This window comes from Schistocerca gregaria, chromosome 3, assembly GCF_023897955.1.
Source record: "Schistocerca gregaria isolate iqSchGreg1 chromosome 3, iqSchGreg1.2, whole genome shotgun sequence".
Lineage (NCBI taxonomy): Eukaryota > Metazoa > Arthropoda > Insecta > Orthoptera > Acrididae > Schistocerca > Schistocerca gregaria.
The window spans coordinates 676,563,089-676,582,547 of record NC_064922.1 but is presented as its reverse complement, the minus strand read 5'-3'; the positions used below and the strand labels follow the sequence as shown (position 1 = coordinate 676,582,547).

The 19,459-nt window shown below is 42.2% G+C and overlaps 1 protein-coding gene across 1 annotated transcript in view; it reads left to right on the top strand.

Moving 5' to 3' along the window:
- LOC126355551 (membrane-bound alkaline phosphatase-like) overlaps positions 1 to 19,459 on the top strand; it is a 194,374-nt gene that overhangs the window by 74,675 nt on the left and 100,240 nt on the right. Inside the window, exon 5 of the mRNA XM_050005909.1 lies at positions 12,351 to 12,545. Within this exon, the coding sequence (XP_049861866.1) occupies positions 12,351 to 12,545 (195 nt within the window). The remainder of the gene's footprint in view (positions 1 to 12,350; positions 12,546 to 19,459) is intronic.

The following is a 19,459-nucleotide window of genomic DNA, read 5'->3' as shown; positions in this document are numbered from 1 at the left end:
AAACCAACACCCACAACAATAGTAAAGGTATACACATCGAAGTCGCAATCCGAAGGTGAAAAGATAGCGAAAGTGTATGAAGCTATTGAACGGGTAATGCAGTTGTAGGAAAGGGAGTTACTGGAGAATATGAGCTTGGCAGTGGCAACAAACAAGAGAAGAGAAAGATTAGTTGAGTTCGACACAAATGATCAGAGAGCAATAGCTAACACTCAGCTCAAGGATCACAAGAGGAGGAAGTATACTTCGAAAACGGCGGGAGATACAGAAAAAATTCAGTTACATTACGTCATGGTAAGGAAGAGGTTGAAAAATCAGATGCTGCAGTATAAGGGGTGCCCAGGTGCAGATCACAATTTGGTAATGATGAGGAGAAGGTCGAAGTTTAAAATACCAATCTGGAAGAATCAATTCAGAAAGAAGTGGGATAAGAAAACATTAAGGAATGAGGAGATACGCTTGTAGTTCTCTGGGGCTGTAGATACTGCGATAATGACTAGATCAGAGCCAGTTAAACTGAAGAAGTATAGAAATCTCTAAAAAGGGCAAACATAAAAGCTGCACAGAAGAAAAGTACACACATGGAACAACTGTGAGGAAACAGTGGGTAGCAGAGGAAATACTTCAATTGATTAACGGAAGAAGGAAGTACTGACATGTTCAGGGGTATTCAAGAATGCAGAAATACGGTCCACTTAGGAATGAAATAAATAGGAAGTCTGCGAAGCTAAGGCGAAATTACTACATGAAGAACGTGAAGAAATCTAAAAAGAAATTATTGTCTGAAGTACTGACTCAGCATATAAAAAGGTAAAAAAGCAGTCTTCAGTGAAGCTGAAAGCAAGGACGGTAGTATTAAGAATGCAATGGGAATTCCATTGTTAAATGCAGAGGAGATAACGGATAGGTGGGAACAGTACACTGAGGGGTTCTGTGAGGGGGAGGAGTTACCTGGCGACGTGGTAGAAGGAGAAACAGGAGTCGATAGGGAAGAGGTATAGAATACAGTATTACAATAAGAATTTAGAAGAGCTTTCGAAGACGTGAACTCAAATAACGCAGAAGGGATAGATAATATTCCATCGGAATTTCTAAAATCTTTGGGATAGTAGTAACAAAAAGATTATTCACTTTGGTGTGAAAATGTATGAGTCCGGCTGTATAACATCCACCAAAAGTCTTCAGCCGGAGCTGGAGAATATTTTTCCATTTAACTGGCGCTGTTGATATTCGTCGTTAAACCAAGTAATGCATGTGACTAATTTGGAACCATTATATCGCATGTGCACACAAAGTTACATCTCTTAAAAAACGCAAGATAGCAAGAGCCGAGAAGTGCGAGAATTATGGCACAATCATAGTAACAGCTCATTCCTCCAAGTCAGTGACAAGAGTAATGTACAGAAGAACGGAAAAGAAAATTGAGGATCTGTTAGATGATGATCAGTTTGATTTTAAGGAAGGCAAAGGCACCGGGGAGATAATTCTGACGTTGGGGCTGATACTGCAACCGAGACTGAAGGAAAATCAAGACTGTTTCATAGGATCTGTCCATTTGGAAAAACCATTCGACAGAGGGAAATGGTACAAGAAATTCTAAATCCTGAGAAAAATAGGGGTAAGCTATAGGGGCAGACGGATAACATACTACGTGCGCTAGAACCAGGAGGGAAAACTAAAAGTGGAAGACGAAGACCGATGTGCACGGATTGAAACCATGTGAGACAAGGATGTAGTCTTTCGCTTCTGCTCTTCAATGTGTACTTCGAAGAAACAATGAATGAAATAAAAGAATGGTTCAAGAGTGGGATTAGGAGCCAAGGAGAAAGATATCAGTGTTAATATTCGCTGATGATATTGCCATCGTCAGTGAATGTTAAGCAGAATCACAGTGACTGTTGAATGGAATGTACAGTTTAATGAGTACTGAGTATGAATTGAGAGTAAATCGAAGAAGGACGAAAGTAACGAGAAGTAGTAGAAATGAGAATAGAGAGACAGTTATTATCTTAATTGGTGATCACGCAGAAGACTAAGTTAAGGAATTCTGCTATCTAGGAAGGAATATAAATAACACATGACGGACGGGACAAACGTGACATCAAAAGCAGATTAGTGCTGACAAAAGGGCATTCCTGGCCAATAGAAGTCTACTAGTATCAAACATGTGTCTTAGTTTGAGGAAGAATTTCCTCAGATTGTACGTTTGGAGCATAGCATTGTTCGGGAAAATTAGGTCGGCATATAAGGTAAGCAATGAGGAAGCTCTCCGCAGAATCGGCGACGAAATCCATGCCTGGAAAAAACTGACAAGGAGAAGGGGCAGGATGACAGGGCATCTGTTAAAACATCAAGGAATAACTTCCATTTCCCTAGCAGCTGTAGAGGGTGAAAACTGTAAAGGAAGACAGATTGGGATATATACAAGGAAATTATTGACAAAATACACTCCTGGAAATTGAAATAAGAACACCGTGAATTCATTGTCCCAGGAAGGGGAAACTTTATTGACACATTCCTGGGGTCAGATACATCACATGATCACACTGACAGAACCACAGGCACATAGACACAGGCAACAGATCATGCACAATGTCGGCACTAGTACAGTGTATATCCACCTTTCGCAGCAATGCAGGCTGCTATTCTCCCATGGAGACGACCGTAGAGATGCTGGATGTAGTCCTGTGGAACGGCATGCCATGCCATTTCCACCTGGCGCCTCAGTTGGACCAGCGTTCGTGCTCGACGTGCAGACCGCGTGAGACGACGCTTCATCCTGTCCCAAACATGCTCAATGGGGGACAGATCCGGAGATCTTGCTGGCCAGGGTAGTTGACTTACACCTTCTAGAGCACGTTGGGTGGCACGGGATACATGCGGATGTGCGTTGTCCTGTTGGAACAGCAAGTTCCCTTGCCGGTCTAGGAATGGTAGAACGATGGGTTCGATGACGGTTTGGATGTACCGTGCAATATTCAGTGTCCCCTCGACGATCACCAGAGGTGTACGGCCAGTGTAGGAGTTCGCTCCCCACACCATGATGCCGGGTGTTGGCCCTGGGTGCCTCAGTCGTATGCAGTCCTGATTGTGGCGCTCACCTGCAAGGCGCCAAACACGCATACGACCATCATTGGCACCAAGGCAGAAGCGACTCTCATCGCTGAAGACGACACGTCTCCATTCGTCCCTCCATTCACGCCAGTCGCGACACCACTGGAGGCAGGCTGAACGATGTTGGGGCATGAGCGGAAGACGGCCTAAAGGTGTGCGGGACCGTAGCCCAGCTTCATGGAGACGGTTGCGAATGGTCCTCGCCGATACCCCAGGAGCAACAGTGTCCCTAATTTGCTGGGAAGTGGCGGTGCGGTCCCCTACGGCACTGCGTGGGATCCTACGGTCTTGGCGTGCATCCGTGCGTCGCTGCTGTCCGGTCCCAGGTCGACGGGCACGTGCACCTTCCGCCGACCCCTGGCGACAACATCGATGTACTGTGGAGACCTCACGCCCCACGTGTTGAGCAATTCGGCGGTACGTCCATCCGGCCTCCCGCATGCCCACTATACGCCCTCGCTCAAAGTCCGTCAACTGCACATACGGTTCACGTCCACGCTGTCGCGGCATGCTACCAGTGTTAAAGACTGCGATGGAGCTCCGTATGCCACGGCAAACTGGCTGACACTGACGGCGACGGTGCACAAATGCTGCGCAGCTAGCGCCATTCGACGGCCAACACCGCGGTTCCTGGTGTGTCCGCTGTGCCGTGCGTGTGATCATTGCTTGTACAGCCCTCTCGCAGTGTCCGCAGCAAGTATGGTGGGTCTGACACACCGGTGTCAATGTGTTCTTTTTTCCATTTCCAGGAGTGTAGTTTGCAAGTGTTACTCTGAGACGACAAGATTGGCACAGCAGAGGAATTCGTGGTGAGTTGCATCAAACCAGGCACAACACTAATAAAAAGAAAAAGGATAAGAGAAGAAATTATAGCAGGAAATGCGGCAGTCAACATGGGTGACATGTAGTATCAAGTATTAGAGTATTTAACAGATATTTCTTTGATTTACGACCTAATAAGGCGGAAAGGATGGATATCATTCCTTCAGATTTTCTAGTTTCATGGGGGTATGTGGCAACCAAACAGTGTATGAAATCCATGAGACTTATTTTAAAGTGTCTGCCGGATGGCTCATGCGTTTCAAATCTAGGCATGGAGTTGTGGAACTAAACGGGTGAAACACTCTCGGAAGCAGAGCAATATTTCTATCTTTTGGAAACACTAATGATAAAAAAATACTACCAAAAATGCCAACAAATGTCTGGAATACAAATGAAACTGGTTTATGCCGAAAGAAAATGCCTCCAAACTCAAGTCTAAACATCCAGGAACCTTGAAAAAAGAGGAAGAGCTTGTCATCAATGTCCTTGCTTAGACGGGACCATTGTGTCAGAAAGATTTTAACTGACTTGAGAGAGATATGAAGTAGTTTAGTCACCAAGAAGACTATGATGCTGCTCAACTGTAATCTTTAAAATATTTGTGTTTGCAAGATTTTGCGGAAAAAGAACGGATCTGAGGTCTAAAAAACAAGAACTATTTTCCTAGCTAGTTTGGCAGTTTTACCCTGCATTCTGAACTTTTCAATCTAGGGTATTTAGTTAGTTAGTTAGCGTTCTATGTTACTGGAATGACGTTTATAGAAATATGTGTGTGCAGTTTTGTATATAATTCATTGTTTTTGTGTTTCATATTTCTATGAACAATGATACAGTAGGCTTCAATAAGTGATTGGTTATCCGAATAATCTATTATTCGAACAAACACTCTTCTTCAGTTGGTCCAAACCATGGGCTATCTACCGTATAATGTAATATGATTTCGTATCATGGACTAAGTCCATCTGCACATAAATGATACTTTTAGTACAATTTGTGATACAGCTATGGATCAGTATTCCAACCGATAAGCATTCTAACACCGTAATACAAGTAAATAAATCCTACTCGTGATATACTGGATACTTATTTGAATAAGTGAAGAGCAAATAGAAAGTTGTTTTTATTGTTCTGTAAGCTTCATCTTTGAAGTTTCAACAACTTAATCACGTATGAAGAAGGCTATCAGGAGCTGAAACCAGCAATGTGAACATGGTGATTTTTAAGCGATTTTGGTCATGATAAACTGTTCTATAAAACATTTAAAATATCGGACAATTCCATTTGGAGGTATTTAAAATTTTAGAAAGCTTTTTTAAAATTATGATCATGATCCTGATTGACAATACTTACCGTTCAAAGCGGAAATGATGATACCACTAAAGCTGATTAAACATCAGCCAAACAGATATGAATTAACAGTCAACAACAAACAGTTTTGTTTAGTTCAAGACGGAATGCTCGATATGTAATTGTTTGTATAATGTACAAAAATACTACACGTGTCAACCACTTTCACAACTAACCATTATGTTAAGTAATTTTATTTTATTGTGTTTACGTAGAAGATGTATTTTATGCCCCACCTCCATACTAAGAAAAACGTCTTCATGAATGAAACTGGGTTCTAGTTCCTGGATTGTTTCTCTGGATTTGTCGTTCCATCTTCAAGCATATACGCGTTATTGTGTTACAGCTTTGCGAAAACATAAAACTTTGCTTGCAGGATTGAGCAAAAGTCTAACACTGCAATTTATATACACCTGTAAATGATTAAAAGACACTATCCAACCAAATGCGTTAGCAAAGGCATCTGAATTTCTTCGAATGGTATATTGTCAATATTCCCTAAGCAGTAACCTGTGAACCCCACACTTAGACCATTATCAGGAAGACAATAATTTTGTTTAGTTGATTTCGGCTTGAGCCTTCTTTTGACAGTAATGTTTTTACTAGCGCTACGGTTGAGCCACGCTAACGAACGTTTGCCATAGCTTTTCGCACTGAGATTGTGCAGTATTGCTTATACTCAGCGGAGGTTTAACACAAGAATGCATGGGGTATTTAGCGAGTCTTCATAACACGTATTACGTGAAAGTGATTCCTCAGTACAAATATAATGGATGCATTATTTGTAAGGGCTCTACTGAAAGAAAATTCTAAGAAAATGTCCTGGGAAGGCTTTCTTTTTTTCATCACTCTTCTGACTGGTTCGATGCGACCCACCACAAATTCCTCTCTTGTTTTAACCCTTTCATATGAGAATAGCACTTGCACCCTACGTCCTCCGGTATTTGTTGGGCATATTCCAATATATGTATTCCCTGCTGCTTTCGCCATGTGAAACTATCTCTGGTGTGCTAACCTCTGATGTCTTAATGCACATCCAATCATCCTGTTCCTTCTTCATGCGAGTGTTTGCCACACGTTTCTTTCATTATCTGTTCTGTAGAGAAATTTGTCATTCCTTATAAATCATTACTCTCAGGATGTTTTTCATAAATCAAAGGTCCATTTATTGTCCGTTCTAGGCTACGCACCTACATAAGTCATATGTGAACTTCTGAGTCAAAATCTTAACTTCTCGCATCTTCGGTGTCGATGACACTCGCAAATTTTTGTAACGAAGTCACTGTTGTTTTTAATATAACTCCATATTCGCAAGCCAATCTTGGTTCACTAGAACGATTTTTCAGCTGATATAGCGTTTTAAGGTTATCGGGAACATTAAGAGATACGCGTCTAAATTTTGACGCTATTTCGAACGACACTCTGTAATAAACGAAGGTTCAGACGTCAATAAAGACCCGCATCAATGACGGATGGCAGAGAGAGGAAACTAACTGAGACGCAGCGTAAGCGGGAATTCTACACGATGCGAGCAAAAATTTGAATTTTCGATTGGAAGGCTTTCGGTTACGCTATGTGTCGTATGTGGTTATTAGGGTAATTTATGCTCTAAGTCTACTGTAACATACAACTAGACGAAACACTTTTTCACTTTTTACATAGCTGATTAGGAATATAACTTCCTGAATGTAGATATGGAAACACAGTTTTATGTCTGCGCTCATTTCTTATGCATTTACCCAAAATTAATTACCGAATCAACAGGAAAGTGATGGAGATTAAAATACTAATCAACGAATACAAGCTCAGTTTCTTAGATCGTCCGGTCCAGCAATCAAATACGGAGATGCAGATACAGCCCTTGACATCCCTCACTGATTGCTGAAATAATGCTGCCTTATGTAACAGCTTGTTAGAGGTTAAAAGTACCACTCGGCACTATGCTCAACAAGGTGGTGTGAGCTGGATCTGTGATACTTAGGCGACCGGTCTACACGACGGAAGGCCCTATCCACACGATATTTCATTTCATTGTAAGTTCACTTAAGGCAAAAATGTGAAAGTTACCAAATCTGACTGAGAAATTTAGAGTTATACCGGCGTAACGGACATTACCCACTTTCATATTGGAATATTCTGGCATAACTGTTAAGCACTTTAAGAGGTCTTGGCAATCTACTTTCATCATTTGTGAATGTGTTTGGGTATCCAGTTTTAAGATTCCCGTATATGATCATACTTGTTTGTGAAATTCGGACTTGTGTAGACACGGATCTGTTGGACAACTCCTTACAATTACCAACAAACTTTGTCAGGTTAGTCCCACTTTTTAAGCAGATGCTATTTCTGTACGATAATTTCGAGACTATTGGGAATGTTTAAAAATGCAAATAAATCATTTCTAACGTCGACTTTGACTCGGTGTTTGAAGACGTATATGAGAGCGAGGCACTGCTCTTGGGCGTGGTTTTAAATGTAAGAGAAGTATACACATAAAAAGCTGTTAAAGGAGCTGTTACACTATGGACCTGAAGATTGCATCAGCTTTCGGTGAACAGACAGTGAAACAGACAAATTGAACAAGTTATTAAATACTTGTTTCGAGTTACCTTGCCCACAAGCCGAAAAAGAAGTATGCGAAGCTTTATTCTCTTCTGCTTGGTCCCCTAATGACAATCAATTAAAACACCTCATCGTGGGGACATAAAGCATACACCGTCTGCGGAAGAACCGGACAACTTAGAATTTTTGTATTTTATTACACTCCCACTAATGCTGTGGATAGAATATTGTTTCATTCTTTAACTCTTCCTGCTCTACTGTTTTGGTAAATGCCAGTGATAATTTGTTTTTATGTTTGATCATCGTTTCCATAGTTGTGGAGATTCACGATAGAGTGAGACAAATAGTACTAAAAATTACATTTTACTGAACGTACGCGGACAAACGTCGAAGCAAAGAACTTACATTCTGTCAACCAAAATTTCTAGAAGACATATCAAACACGCTCTGTGTTTGACGAACAGCACCCTAACTACAAAACCCGTACATCTGGTGCCTGAGAATACAAACTGGAAATGTGTTCAGATAAGAAAACTCGGTGTCAAGAGGACGAGGAACTCTGACACATGAGTAACACTGAAAAACAAACGAGGATAGGAAACCATTCTCGAATCCTACGAGGAAATAACACATTGACTACCCTGTGCAGTCTTGCACGTACCCTTGCAGTTAGGTGCCACGAAAGATTATGTTCCGTCCCGGGGCAGAACAGCGCAGGTCCCGCGTTAGGTCCAGCGTCTAAGGCAAGATTGAGTTCGGAATCTTCAGCAGCGTCTCCTATGCGAACACGTGCAGCCCTCCTCACCTCTATTCATTCCAGAAGCTTCTTCTAGAGCCGATCACCTATGCTCCTGCTTCTTTGCGTCCCAGCTGATGAGAGGTTGCTCGTCTACACTCACACATGGTGCAGCGATACAGTTCTGACTGCTCACTTCTGGTACCTCACGCGGCTCACTCGCGACAAACGTACTCACGAATAAAAGCCCAATACAAGGTCATTTGGTTTAAATGTCATAAAACATTAAAGTGTATTGAGAAACACTTGTTGATTCTTGCTCAGATATACCTTGATAAGTAAACCAAAAAACGAATGTGGTAATGATTTCGCTTGTACTGGTATGGACGTTAACATACTACATTTAAACATATGATCTCAATGAATGTGTGTGCTTAACATTTTAAAGAGCTCACTAAAATAGACTCAGAACGTCTTAATTCATGGAACTGACGGTGTTTTTCACAGGCTGTGTAGTCAGAAACGATCGTGGATGTCTTATGACGATGGTTACATAGTGCTGTCAAGTTCATGGATCATTAGGGCTCGAAAAGTCGTATGCTTAGCAGCCTCAAGAACGCGCTTTTCCGCACAGCCTGTTGCTACGTAGTGTGGGGTTAGGAGAGGAATAGAGTGTTTCAAGACGTTAATGTGGAATTTGTTCCCGTGACTGTGTATTTAACTTTCAGTTCATTACTACTTCCAACTTGTGAGAGCAGCGCGGACTGTTATAAAACTCTGTTTTTTGCAGCTAAATATCCTAGCAACCTGGAAGTGGGGCAGAGGAAATGCCAGCTGGGAATCTTTGGAATGGGGATTGTTACCTATGATAGCTATTTTTAAATCACCTAGACGCGAAAGCAACCAAACAATATATGAACTGTCTCGTTAATTTTGACTACGAGTTTAATTATTAGTAAACGATTTTAATCTGCTGCATGAGCTAAGGATGTCTTTACACTGTACGTTAGTTTTTGATATGTACACGAGACTATTTTGGACAATCTTTTTGTCAATGATTTCCCATGCCTAAGGTATGCTCAAAGAACCCTCTCGTGCCTGATGATGTGTGTACGTAGTGGCCGAAACCTCATTCCCTATCTTTGCTGATTTTGCTAAGGTGGTGTGGCGCCTTTCTTGATTTTACACAGACACTTAGAAAATAATCACTGAGGCTCTTAGACGACAAATTTGCTTGAATCAAACAAATTTTCTGAGAAGATAAAGCCGGCCGCGGTGGCCTCGCGGTTCTAGGCGCGCAGTCCGGAACCGTGCGACTGCTACGGTCGCAGGTTCGAATCCTGCCTCGGGCATGGATGTGTGTGATGTCCTTAGGTTAGTTAGGTTTAAGTAGTTCTAAGTTCTAGGGGACTGATGACCACAGCAGTTGAGTTCCATAGTGCTCAGAGCCATTTGAACCATTTTTTTGAGAAGATAAATAATTTCAGAGCTCTCCGTGAAGGAATATCCAGATGAGATGAACTTTTTCAGTTTACGAACAATCGCCGATGTTCAGTGACATTTAATTTCAGTGGCCGATGTGTAATTTTAGAACGTCAATCATTTATTATTCTGACAAGATACATAAGCTATCAATTGCGCAATGATTTGGACAAGACTTCCGTATGTTGCGAAAAGTGGCACTTGACTATAAATAAGGAAAAGTGTGAAGTCGTCCACATGAACACTAGAAGGAATCTGCTTAACTTCGGTTACACGGCAAGGCTGTAAGTTGAAGTAAATACTTAGGGGTTCGAATTACGGATAACATAAATTGAAACGATCACATAGATCATGTTCTAAGAGAAGCAAACCAAAGACCGAGGTTTATTGGCTGAACACTTAGAGAGTGCAAATTGTGTATAAAGAGACGTCTTATACTGCGCTGTTCCGTCCTCTTCTGGAGTGTATTGTTGCAGATAAGATTGATGGAGGATGTCAAAGAAGTTCAAAGAAGAGCAGCTCTTTTTCTACCGTCGTGAAGTTGGGAGAGAGTGCCATGGATACGACACGTGAAATGGGTTGGCAAGCGTTTTTCGTTGCCGAGGGCTCCCCTCATTAAATTTCAGTCAACTTTCTACTCCTAATGCGAAAATATTTTGTAGCCAGCCATCTACATAGAGAAAAATGAACATCATAACAGAATGAGGTCTAGAGTGGAACGACAGACAAATAGCTTCAATGTGTTTCGATGACCCTTCTGCCAGGCACTTAAAGTTAGCGAGGATACATGCATCCACCCCCTGTCGCATGGAATCCCTGATGCGCTGATGTAGCCCTGGAGAATGGCGTATTGTATCACAGCCGTCCACAATACGAGCACGAAGAGTCTCTACATTTGGTACCGGGGTTGCTAAGACAAGAGCTTTCAAATGCCTCCATAAATAAAAGTCAAGAGGGTTGAGGTCAGGAGAGCGTGGAGGCCATGGAATTGGTCCGCCTCTACCAATCAATCGGTCACCGAATCTGTTGTTGAAAAGCGTAGGAACACTTCGACTGAAATGTGCAGAAGCTCCATCATGCATGAACCACATGTTGTGTCTTACTTGTAAAGGCACATGTTCTAGCAGCACAGGTAGAGTAACCTGCATGAATTCATGATAACTTGCTCCATTGAGCGTAGGTGGAAGAACATGGGGCCCAATCAAGACATCACCAACAATGCCTGCCCAAACGTCCACAGAAAATCTGTGTTGATGACGTGATTGCACAACTGCGTTCGGATTCTCGTCAGCCCACACATGTTGATTGTGAAAATTTACAATTTGATCACGTTGGAATGACGCCTCATTCGTAAAGAGAACATTTGCACTGAAATGAGGATTGACACATTGTTGGATGAACCATTGGCAGGAGTGTACCCGTGGAGGGCAATCAGCTGCCTGCACAAGCTGTACATGGTACGGACACAACTGGTTCTCCCGTAGCACTCTCCATACAGTGACGTGGTCAACGTTACCTTATACACCAGCAATTCTCTGACGCTGACATTAGGGTTATCGTCAACTGCACGAAGAATGGCCTCGTCCATTGCAGGTGTCCTCGTCGTTCTAGGTCTTCCCCAGTCAGGAGTCATAGCCTGGAATGTTCCGTGCTCCCTATGACGCCGATCAACTGCTTCAAACGTCTTCCTGTCGGGACACCTTCGTTCTGGAAATCTGTCTAAATACAAACGTACCGCGCCACGGCTATTGCTCCGTGCTAATCCACCGAAGGTTGTTTTGACTTTCCTGTATGCTGATTCAGTCTGTCCGACAATAAAATTTTTTTCGTCTTCTCCACATTTTGCGTGCATCCATTTTTCCTTTGTTTTCCTGAACTTCCTATTTATGTTATTCTTCAGCGACAGCACTGCCAACATCAAAAGAAAAACGCTACGAGTCTGGGCACCAACCTAATAGTATTACCGGGTAATCGCTACTGTGTAGTAAACCCTGTAACTGAGTCGGTGTAACTTAGTCGCTGACTGTTGTAGTGGGCTAGGGAGGCAGCTTTGCTGGACCTCAACCAATAACTTAATGCAGTTTTGTAGACATCTCTATGCCAACGTCACAGTGTTTCACAGCTCTGTAGACGGCTGCTGTTTTCACTTGCAGCTGTTCATCCTTTTCTGTTGAAAACTGGCAATGGCACTGTTAGCTGTTAGGAGTCTCCTTACACCGTGTCGACCATATTTAAAAGACAGACTGTCAACTGAGGTACTAAAGGGCGACTGGCATTGCTTGTTCAGGAAGGGGGCAAAGCGACGGGCGTGGTCACCAACGGACGTGTGACGCAGGCACCGGTCGCCGCCAGCTACGCACACGCAGCCTCCGCTGCGTGGGAGAGCGATGCCCTGTGGACTGCTCACCAACACGGTGAAGGCCACTCTTGTCCGGACGTGGCACTGCAGCTAGTCACGGGCGAGACCGGCCAGAAGCTAAAAGTGGGTATCCTTCCCATATGTGTTGTTAGTATCAGAATAAACATGATGTTTCTCACACGGACCGGCACAGATTTCGCAACAACCATGCTCCAACACCGATACAAGGTGAGCTTTCCCGCTAACAGTAAAAGTCTTGTTTGTTAGTCAAAAAATACACTTGGGTCCCCTGTTGGTCAATGCCCTTTAATACAACTTTTTGCACAGCAAAGCCGCCACTTGTGTCACTCAGGATGGTCAGCAAAATTTCTATTTGCAGCTGCCATGCGGAGGTAGGAAATCACGGGAACTACTGAAATAGCTCATAAATTCACTGCAATTTGCATTTATTGTAACACTTGATTACACACCGAGAAAATGTCGCGTGTTACACTCGACAGATAGTAGCACTTGAACAATAATAAACACCTGATTCAGTTTTCTGCACTTTAGTTTAAGTTCAACAGGCTATCACAATTTAAGTTCTCTCATAAATATAAATATGTACGTAGGTGCTTTAAAGAACTGGTTATGAAACAGACGCTTACAACATCAAGGCCGGCACACTCCATTTAAAGGGAACATAATTAGCAAATATAGACACTGACTAGAATATTAAGGTGGATAATAGGAAAGTTCACCGTCCACAACACCTTACGGTGACAGTCAACCTCCACTAACTTCCTTTACAATATGACATTAAGAACAGCTCAATAGTCATAAAAAAATTAATATATGGAAAAAAGCTAAATCGGATATTGACAAATCTATGCGCAAAGGATCCGCATTTCATCCAAACACCCTAAAAATGGCTAATTAATGGCTACCTAGAGTAACAAAATTTTGACTAGCATGCTTATAGATTGACTAGAGTAAAGGAATAAATATCACATACACGACTTCTGACGACCGAAAAACTGTGTTGGACCATTGAGCAGTATTTAATTTAACCTAGCCACAACATATGCTAACCAGGTTAGCTGCGTATTTAAAGACAAGCATCGAGCAAGAACCCTGGTCAGAAGTTAATGAAACCAGCACTAATTTACAACAAACTGCGGCAATGAACTACAACTGAAACCCAAGTATAATGCTGAGGGGCGAAACGCCCAGCGTAAAGCATGATTAGCGCAAACACCTAGTTTGAGAACAAAACAAACATGAAACAACAGAATGGTATTTTAGTTCTTTCAACATTGCAGCCCAGTCAGCAATCGTGGTAATCTAATATATAAGAAACTATCATCCTCGATTGCGGTAATGAAACCAACCATTACCTAGGTTTCAGCCAAAGTAATTGAGCCTCCTTCAGAAGATAAACCTGATTCTATAATACGTCTACGAGGGCATGGTCTAGAAATAAAATTAAAACAGACTGAATAGGTGTAGTCACACTTTAAAAATGCGGCACATAGGTACTAAGTCACCACCAAGACTTAACTTAATCTCCGGCGAGCGCCTCATCTCCATGGACGCCGCGCAGTGGGCCTCGGGAGCACACGAGAGCTCCAGAGGCCCACCGCACGGCGTCCATGAAGACGAGCTGCTCGCCGGACCTTAAAGGGATCACACCCTGCCTATCCAACCCATGTTAATTTAGGCAAGTATCTGACCAATTTCTGAAAAAAAAACTATTTGATGCAGGACCTGAATATTTTTACTGTATGTTACATGGTGCTAATAGAGTCAACTGATGTAAGTAGGCTGTATAGGTTTTTTTTATTTCTAATGCCACGTAGCACTCTGTATGAAAAACACTGGCTGTGCTGTGTGCAGTCTGTGGCTGGTTTGCATTGTTGTTGGCTATTATAGTGTTGGGCAGTTGGCTGTTAACAGCGAGTAGCGTTACGCAGGTGGAGGTGAGCCACCAGCTGTGGTGGATGTGGGGAAGTGAGATGGCGGATTTTTGAGAGCGGATGATCTGAACGTGTATCCATCAGAAACAGTACATTTGTAAGAATGGATGTCATGAACTGCTATATATATTATGACTTTTGAACACTATTAAGGTAAATACACTGTTTGTTCGCAACAAAATCTTTCATTTGCTAACTATGCCTATCAGTAGTTAGTTCCTTCAGTAGTTTGAATCTTTTATTTAGCTGGCGGTAGTGGCGCACGCTGTATTGCAGTAGTTCGAGTAACGAAGTTTTTTGTGAGGTAAGTGATTTGTGAAAGGTATAGGTTGTTGTTAGTCAGGGCCATTCTTTTGTAGGGATTATTGAAAGTCACATTGCGTTGCGCTGAAAATATTGCGTGTCAGTTTAGTGTTGATCAGAATAGGTAAAGAGCGAAATGTCTGAGTACGTTCAGTTCTGCTCAGCTGTTTGAAAATCAAATAATGTAATAGATTTATCAGCACAGTAATACACTAATTTTTCTAAGGGGACGTTTCACTGTACTAAAATGTACTTCATCAATTTTATAGTTTTTAAGAAGTATTTTTTAAATTTATTAAAAAACTAATTTCTTCCTACAGAAAATTTTTTTGGTGATCTTCCTAATGGGGGAATATTAATGAATGTAGTACCAGAGGCGGCTTTTTATGTTATGCAGAGTCTCTGAAAATTTCATTCATTTATCTGAGATAAATTAGATGCACACCTGTCTGCATGTGATATCCTCATTTCATAGCAATGTTGCAGCCCAGTAACCATATTTTCACCAGGATTAATGCCCAGCTTTTTCAGTGCCCAACACTTTCCAGTATTACCACACAACACTTTCCATTATTACCACAACTGAATATAGTAACAGCATCATGAACTTCTAGTTTCATTGTATGCATGCCCACAAATACAGTTTTAGGAAGGCGGTTCCAAATTACGCTATTGAAACATTCATTTGGGTTCTGTGTCTGCCCATGCAGACATTTCCTTAGAAGGTCAGTATGAGCCAGGTCACTGAAAATAGATTTAATTGCTGTTATAACAGCAGCAGGAATAGAATTCTGGTGAGACTAAGATTCTCCAATTGCCTGAGCCCTATTGCATTAGCACCACGAATTTTCTCCTGATGGACACAATCCATGACATGGCTTATCATCTGTAGAGGACTTATGGAAGAATATGGCCTAAACATCTCTCTTCATTGTCTCCAGATTTTCTTTATTTCTCCTAATTGACTGCTCATAGTATACCTGCAAGTTTTCTATTTCAGTTTTAGCTAACCGACCCTGTCCAGTCAACAGTTTTCCATCTTCTAATTTTTTCCCCCTCTCATATCAACAGTTAGTTTTCTCAGCCTTGTTACCAACTGTTTCTGAACATGGCCTACACATTCTATTTTGCTAATAATGGCATCTCCATATAGCTTAGAGTTCACCATGTTGTGTATGTCTTACTATCACTAACGCCCAAATATTTTGTGTACTGTACGACTCTTCTATCTATGGAGCGATGAAATATTTGTTGTACTCCATGCAATTCCATACCACCACTTGTTCGTCTAAAATTAGCCACTAAGGTTCGTTCTTTCTGTTCATTGTCTTTACAACATTTGCAATATTTAGACATTATCTTAACATCTAACCCTTTACTGGTGTCTACACTTGTGGCAGTCACTATTCCATTCAGAGAAGTATGTCCTCTTTTCTGCCAGCTTCCATCAACTGCAACTGCAATATCCGAACATCCATCATTTTCTTCCACTGCTTCCCTAGCAGGCAGTTTCTTGCTTTCCTCACTGACCTCACATTTTTCTCTAATACTGCAGTCAGGTTTTCGAATTTATTTGGTGGCTGATGTAAAATCATCTCGGAACAAAATGTTCTCCTTGCAGCCATGCCATTGCAAATGGATCGTAAGGCATAAACTAATCTAGTATTGATTTCATAAGAGCCACTTGCATCTGGTTTTGAAGAACTCAAAAAAGAAATCACAGCTGAACATATAGTACAAATTCAATCCGAAGCAATTGCTAGGCCGTTTCTCCCACTGGCACTCTCACAAATTTTCACACTCTGTGATTCACCACACTGTCTACATTGTACAAATTTACGTCTGATAATATTCTGAAATTTATAATAATGTTACTACTCCCCTTGTCACTTACAGTAAATTCATTACAACTATCTTCAAATGGTAAGAGCTTCTTTGATGATACACTTGTTGAAGAAATACAATTAGAAACATCTTTACCTCTTGTACAGAAAGCTTTCTAAACTTGTTTACACTAAATTGTCGTTTCTTGGAAATGACACTACGTTTCGTCATCTTCAATAAACACAACAAAACACACGTAAACAAACACTGCAAACGTAACTATAATAACTACTCGCAATCTAATTTGAACAAAACTACCCGCGTGTTTGAAAGCGTGTTGTTTACAAACAGCAGAAACAAAAGTATACCCACCTTTGCATTCCAAGGATAGCCAACACACTCGGGAGAAAAAAAATCCCTGATGTGCAATGTACGGGATACAAGGATCTAAAGTATATGCAGAAAAGTGGGTGTGGCACTTAAACACACGTGGTAATGCCCGAAAAAATTTTTGTCAGCAAAATCATTTTCAAAGTACTTACAGAAAACCAAAGATGGTGAAAACCGTAAATCGGTTTTTTTCGACCTGAACCACGGTGTGGTCCCCTTAAGTCTTCGTGGTGACTTAGTACCTATGTGCCGCATTTTTAAAATGTCACTACGCGTATCCAGGCTGTTTTAGTTTTATTTCTAGACCATGCCCTCGTAGACATATTACAGAATCAGGTTTGTCTTGTGAAGGAAGCTCAATTACCTGGGCTGAAACCTAGGTAAAGGGTGGTATCATTACCGCAATCGATGCTGATATTTTCCTATATAACAGGATGAATTGCAGCTTGTAGTGCAAATGGCAGAACCCGATTATAGGCTTTACCCAAGGCAGGACTAAAGCACACTAGTTTCTCTCTCAATTAAAGTTTCCTAAACAATCAAAACTAGCAGGATTCCTTTACACGGCAGACGTGCCAACACTTCCGTTCATACCACAGGATCACCTAGCACAACATAAATCATTGACACATTTCCGATAATATTTTAAAACAACATACTTAAATACCTTTGTTTACCACAAGCCTTAAGTAGTTAACAGGTTAGGCGCTGTTATCGATGCCATCCAAATGAGGTAGCAAGTTAAGTTCTACAATTCTACCTTGCCATTTAACACGCGTCATGACGAGGAAAGCAAGAATCCCGTTAATTAAATGTAAGTCACTACTTGGATACATTATTTGGCGATGCCCTTAAAATCAACAGACAAAGGTGAGACTCAAGTTTACAGTCGCAATGATTACACGCTGAACACGAGCATAAGGTGAGCAGGAAATAAACTTCTCCTTGTCCAGTCATTTACACACCGATGAAACAAATAATCTTCGCCGAATTACTGCAGACGCCGGAGTCCCCAGTTGCTTGCAAATGATGCAAATAATGGTCAAAACGTCTTAGTTTAAGTCCGATCACATCTGTAGGACAGGAGTTTCAGTGAACAATCAGGTCACATCCCCTTGGATCCACCTGCGAGCAAGACAGTTACAATGGCTGCTACCAAGGCTTTAACGATGCATCACACCTGACACGAGTCACGGCAAACCATCAACAAAGCGGCGTGGCCTCCTGATCACTCCCAGAGTTCCTCCTCACGACCGACGCTGTTCCGCAAACACGGCAGGCAGCCGGCCGCAGCAACCACACAGCAAAGAGCAAAGAAGGAATTTCAAAACGAACGCGGTACAGACAAGAAGGAAACGCTGAGAACCAACCGTGACATTACTGCATTTCTGCAACGAAATGAACTATACGTATGTATTTTACTGTGTAGGCTAATGGTTACAAAATTAATCGTAGATTTACTTTTTGTAAGTCTTGTGAATATTCTTGAGTAGGTCAGCTTTCTAGTGTAAATTTTCCCCTTGACCAGAAACTCCGTCACGCCACTAAGTTTTAATTTTGTGCTAGTTAAAAGCACACAGTTTAGATCAGTGCATTCCAGTTTGAATATCTATCTCGTGCGGTAACTTTTCGACAAACAGGATTTCTATTAACAGGTACCTCTAAATACAGCAACTTCAGAAGAGAAATTTATTGCTGTTTAATACGTAGCTTGCGGTCTCATAATACAGTGAGAAATCTGCGCACCAACTTTTAAAGGTACTTTCTTCTCCTTTGATATATTTTCAATCTCTGTAGCGCCATTTGAGACCTTATATCTATTTTATACACAGTACGATATGACTAGGGACTGTGCTTGTTGTGAGTGGACACAAGAAGAGTGGGCTGCTGTCCGTAAACAGTTGGAAGCTGCGTTGGCTATCGTCGACAACCTTCAGCTAGTGCTCGAAGTTGCGGTGACGTCGGGAGGCCAGTGACGAGACCTGCGACACCTTTGGTGCCACTGGAATCCCCTAGTGGTCCTGACGTCGCTGCGGCTTCTGATACGCAACGTGTGACCGGTCCGTCCTCACTCGCGAGTGGGTGGCAAACAGTGGTAGGTCCGTGTGTCACTGGGCGGAAGGCGAAAAAGGGAGCAGGACGTGCGCCTGGCTCACTGCGTCTTAGCAACATGTACGAGGTGCTACCCAGTGTTGATGATAACTCTGAGGTAGCACAGGATGCCTCTTCTGTTGGGCCAGCGGTCGATTTTCCTGCCCAGTACGGACAAGTGCAGAGGGTAGCTAAGCTTGTCATTGGGAGCCCCGATGTTAGGCGGGTGATGGAGCCCCTCAGGGACATAGCAGGTAGGTCGGGAATTATTCCAGTGTGCATTCAGTATGTTTGCCGGGTGGTCTCATCCGTGATGTAGAGGGGGCCCTGCCGGCGGCTATCGAGTGCACTGGGGGGCCACTGGCTGCATGTAGTGGCACATGTCGGCACGAATTACGCCATCGTCGGATCCTTTCGGCGGCTGGCTGACTTGGTGAACGCAAATAGCAACGCACGCGCGGTGCATGCTAAGAT